This window comes from Microtus ochrogaster, linkage group LG10, assembly GCF_000317375.1.
Source record: "Microtus ochrogaster isolate Prairie Vole_2 linkage group LG10, MicOch1.0, whole genome shotgun sequence".
Taxonomy (NCBI): Eukaryota; Metazoa; Chordata; class Mammalia; order Rodentia; family Cricetidae; genus Microtus; species Microtus ochrogaster.
Genome location: NC_022035.1, coordinates 2,744,283 through 2,749,387, shown reverse-complemented (window position 1 = coordinate 2,749,387; position 5,105 = coordinate 2,744,283). Strand labels below are relative to the sequence as shown.

At 47.1% G+C, this 5,105-nt stretch overlaps 1 protein-coding gene across 2 annotated transcripts in view; it reads left to right on the top strand.

Moving 5' to 3' along the window:
* The window catches only part of Slc25a13 (solute carrier family 25 member 13), a 172,323-nt gene that overhangs the window by 20,502 nt on the left and 146,716 nt on the right, over window positions 1–5,105 (top strand). Inside the window, exon 1 of one of the 2 annotated variants that reach the window (XM_026787536.1) lies at window positions 4,642–4,692. The exons of the other annotated variant lie outside the window; for it this stretch is intronic. Coding sequence (XP_026643337.1) covers window positions 4,663–4,692 — 30 coding nt within the window. The 5' untranslated portion in view covers window positions 4,642–4,662. Of the gene's footprint in view, window positions 1–4,641; window positions 4,693–5,105 lie in introns of those variants that run through there. 2 annotated transcript variants of the gene reach the window in all.

The window sequence follows — 5,105 nt, the reverse complement described above, 5'->3', positions numbered from 1 at the left end:
GCCAGTAGAGTAGACCGGACCAGTAGAGTAGACCGGCCAGTAGAGTAGACCGGACCAGTAGAGTAGACCGGCCAGTAGAGTAGACCGGGCCAGTAGAGTAGACCGGCCAGTAGAGTAGACCGGGCCGTGAGAAGAGGGATTGGAGAGAGCGGAAGAGGAAGAAAGGAGAGGGACGGTGTTGGATGAAGAGAGGAGCTGAGGACCAAGGGTGAAGCAAAGCGAGTTTATGACCGACAGGATCTGGGTGAAGAACGGGAAGCCCAGTTCCTGGATTTAGGGTGGGGAGCAAGAGAGAGAAGTGCTAAGGGGAGCCACAGATGGCTGCTTGTCCTGGGTTTATTTGGGACCTGACAATAAGGCTGGCTGGAAAGCAAGGGGTATGTCTGGTGACTTTACCCAGTCAAGTTCATTCTGACGTTTCCGGTTACCCATCATCCTTTGGTCAGCTTTCTGCGTTGGAGCAAATCCTCATGAAAGCAGTCCCGCCTCTCTCTGCGTAGGGTCAACTCGGTTTCCATCTCCCCTTGCAGACAAGGCCTGAAGCAGTGACTAGACTCTGCCAAGCAGACACTCGAGTGTGACGTGATTCGGAAGAAGGCAGTCATGAGGGGATAGGATGAGTGGCCATTTTCACTTCAGTTTACATAACGGGCAGTCAGCGTGACCTGCTTTGAATGTGACAGGGGATTCTTCCCAAGCCGTGCTAGGCATGTGAGGATACTGTTGGCAGCTCCTTGGTCTTGGCTTTCCTCATGAGACAGCAGACAGTCCATAGCATTTTGTAGGTGTGAGCCCCAATGCCCGGTTTGTGCAGCGCTGGGAATAGAAGCCAGGCTTTTTATATGCTAATCACACAGTCCACTGACGAAAATTTACTCCTAACCCTCTAATTCTTATGGAACTATTTTTCTCTTTAATTTGTCATCTTTTGTTATCTAGGTCTGAGTTCAGTTACCTAGTTATCTATAGTCTGGGCCCCTTACCTTCCTTTTGTCTTTGAGAGCAGAAGTGTCCTGCAGTCTTGTTATCAGCTTGCTTTATTTGGCAGTAGCTGATACTAATCCTTGTCACCGTTAACAGCTGAGATTATGAGGATACTTTTTCTTCATTCTAATTGGCTGTTAGGTAGCCATTTGAAAGGGAGAAGCTAGGGTTTCTTATCATTTTGCCTATTTTGTAAGCCCAGATTTAAAAACTCAGAGATGTTAACTAACTGGCCTGAGGTCATTAGGCCTGGCTGGGTCCCGAGGTCTTCCAAACTTATGGCAATGCCAGCAGCTCCTGGCGTCTTTATAAGGCATAGGCATGTAGATAGAAAAGTGTGTTTCTTAAAAAATCTTCGCAGTGTCTCTTCTCCGTCCTTCCTCCACGGAACGTTTAGCTTAATGACAATGGGAGAGTTGAAAGTGTGTTTAAAGCCTTTTTGGCGAAACATAACCCACAGCTGAAATACCACCATCGATTGCTTAACTGTTACACTTTGCTTCTTAATACCAGAGTTTTAATCGCGATGGTTTGGAGTGGTTTAGAGTTGTCTGCAGCCGCAGAGAGTCACAAGTTAGAGTTGTTCTGATGAGCGTCGGCAGCACCCTGAAGTGACCTGCCTGTTAATTACCCCGTGGGCCCTCGGGTGCCTGGGAAGTGAATTGTTGAGTGACAGGAACCTTTGAGGGTTGATTGCCCAGAAATGTTGTGGTTGAGGACCGCTTAACTCGGCATTTTGTCTATATACCGATTTATACCTCAGTCACTTCTTGTGTAATTACAGCTCTTCACTTACGAGAACCTAAACTTAACAGAAGGCTCCACTGAGTGATTCGGTGACTTCAGTAAAAAATGATTTTTGTAAATTTGATGAGATACCTCTTTCTTCCCTCAAGGCAATGGTAACTGTGGTTTTAAGGAATTCCAAACTTTCTTTTGCAATAACTGATTGTATCAGTTAAGGTTGACTTGCGGGGAACAGAATCCTCCCCGGCTGGTTTCAGCAGAGGGAGATTTATTACAGACTATTAAATGGCTTATAGAATTTGTTGGGTGGGTGAAGAAACAGACTTGACATTGAACTCTTAGGAATTACTTCCAGAGCCTCAGAGCAGAGCAGGCCACCAAGGGAGCCGTGGTCTCCTACACAGTCGGGATGTCTCCTGCCAAGTGGAGGGATGTTTTGGAGGACTCGCTATGAACGACGTGGAAGGGCAGGACCAGTGTCACAGAAAAAACCAGTCACAATCAACAACGGTGTCTGCTAGTGACCCGAGCTCAGAGTCTTTCCCTTGCCAGTGCCCCCACAGTTCTTCGGATTGACAGGCCCAGGGCCATATAGCTGCAAAGGAGTCTGAGAACTGTAATGTTAGCCACGTAGCCTACAGTGCAGGAGGACGGAGAAAGAATGTGGGCTGCAACCCCAGGAGCACTTTTCCTTGAGGTTTAGGTCCTCTTAACATTGGTTCCTCAGGCAGACACAGGTTCTCCTGGCTCCTTTATTCTCGTTACCCCATGCTGGCTTTCACACAATGACCTGGCTTTCACACATGTACACACAATGGCCTGCTTTTGATGAGTCACTTTTTTTTTTGAGACAGGCTTTCTTAGTAGGTATGGAGCCTATCCTGGAACTCGCTCTGTAGACCAGGCTGGCCTCAAACTCACAGAGATCCACCTGCCTCTTCCTTTTCGGTGCTGGGATTAAAGGTGTGCGCCACTACTGCCTGGCTCCTTTTCTGGTTTTTACATATCAAAGATAAATAATCATTTCAGGTAATCTTTTGGGTAAGCAGTCCTGCAGTTGTTTTCAAGATGTTCTCAGATGTCTTGAGTTGGGGAAGTGAGTCGGGAGATGCCCTTGAAGGACAGCTGGACTGGGTCTTGTTTGTGGCAGCTGCTGTCAAGCTGGTCGCTCTGCACCCCCACCCAATGTAATCTTCTGGATAGTTTTAAAAATATGCTATTCTTGTTATTTTTATAGTTTTCCTTTTTTCTTTCTTTCTTTTTTTTTTTTTTTGAGATAGAGTTTCTCTGTGTAGTCTTGACTGTCCTGGAACTTGCTCTTTAGACCAGGCTGGCCCCACACTCATAGGTTTAATGGATTAATTAAAAATGCTTCAGGAGCCGGGCGGTGGTGGCGCACGCCTTTAATCCCAGCACTCGGGAGACAGAGGCAGGCGGATCTCTGAGTTCGAGACCAGCCTGGTCTACAGAGCTAGTTCCAGGACAGGCTCCAAAGCCACAGAGAAACCCTGTCTCAAAAAATCAAAAAAAGAAAATGCTTCAGGATCCCTGGCGGCTGCAGTGGTAGAAACGCTGCAGGTCCCGGGAGCAGCCAGTCCCAGACAAGGACAGTGCAGTTCCCCTAGTGGCTGCAGCAGGTCACGAGGATAGACAGACAGATGGACATGCTACGAGACCACACCGCAGGTCTCCAAAGGTGTCTGGTCCCAGGCAGGGAAACACGCGGCGGATGAGAGACAGGCGGATGAACAGGCCATGCAGAGTGCGGTTGGATATATTTATTTAGTGGACTTTGGAAGGGAAGAGGGAGAAGGAGAGAAGAGGAGAGAGGGAGGGAGAGAGGGAGAGAAAGAGAGAGAAGGGAGAAGCTGCCTATTTGAGAGGGAGACAGAAAAGGGAGGAACTCAGGCTGCAAGCAGGGAAGATCTGCCTGCCTCAGAGGACAGGGAGGGAGTGGGTGTGGCTTGTCTCTTAAAGAGACAGGACAGACCATTACAATAGGGATCTGCCTGCCTCTTCCTCCAGCCTCCTTAGTGCTAGGTTAAAGGCATGCCCTGCTGCCACCACCAAGCTTACAGTTTTTAAGATACAGTTATATCTGTTTCTCTCATCACTGTTGTGAAATACCTAGCTAAAGCAGTCTAATGGAGGGAAGAGTTTGGTGTTCAGAGGAATATAGTTTGTCGTGGGGAGGGTAAAGCAGCAAGGGGATCTCTTGGCTCTGGAGGTGGGAGCTTGTTCCTGTCAGGAAGCAGACACTTGACAGAAAGAAGGGGCAGACAATAAACTTCAGAGCTTGCCCCCTAGGACCCTCTTCCTCCCAGACAGCACCCCACTAACTGGGACAAGTCTTCAAACACACAGCTTGTGGGAGAAATATTGTAATTTAACTATAATATACTTATGGCCATTCCAGAGATTCTGAATTCAGGGGCCTAAAAAGTTCCTTTTGCTTTTGGATGTGCCTTTCATCTTTTCAAAACTATTTTAATTACATGTATGTGCGTACATCTGCATGTGGTGTGGACATGTGGGTGCAAGTGCCCAGGCTCAGTACTTCTGAAGGATTCACCAGTTTCTCTCTCTATGGCTCACTCACAGAGACCCTGAGTTATCAGTTGAGGGCCCCTTGGCAGAGAGAGGCTGGCATGATCTGAGGAAGCCACACATTTTCAGAGCCTCCTGAGAGGAGTGTGACCCAGTTTTCTCTCTTTCTTTCTTTCTTTCTTTCCCTTTTGAGACAGGGTCTCTTCCATCTCGAGGTGGTCTCAAACAAACTTGCCAAGTGTTGCGAAGGGTCTTGACTCCTCATCTCCTGACTCTGTCTCTCAAGGATCACCATACCCAGCTGTGCTGGATTTGTCCCTACTCTGTCACACCTACCGACTATTTTGAGAGCACAAGTATGTGCCACTGCAGTTTGTGAAAGGAATGAGCCTGGCACTGTGGCTTGACTCCAGGGTAAGCAGGCAGATTTAATAAACACTCCTATGTGTAGAAATCTCCCCCTGCTATTGGCAGTGCTACTGACTATTGGAATGACAGGGTTTATCTGCTCTGAAAGGCATCTTTCTGGTTCTTCCTGTTATATTTTTGTTCCCTTTATGAAAAAGCTAGTTACTGAAGTTGTGTCATTATGTTACTTTTTTAAAAAAAATGTAACCTAGTTTGTGTATCTTTTACAAATGCTATTGGTGAGCTAGTCACATAGATGTGACTAATGCTTATCTCATTAAAGCATATTGCGTAGTTCATGATGCTCAAATGTTACCATCTCATAGCATGGACTCTTGAAATTTCCATTCTAAGTTAAATACTATTAGACCTTTCCCGGTGTATGGGAGTAACAGCCATGCAGCCCCACCCCCCCAACC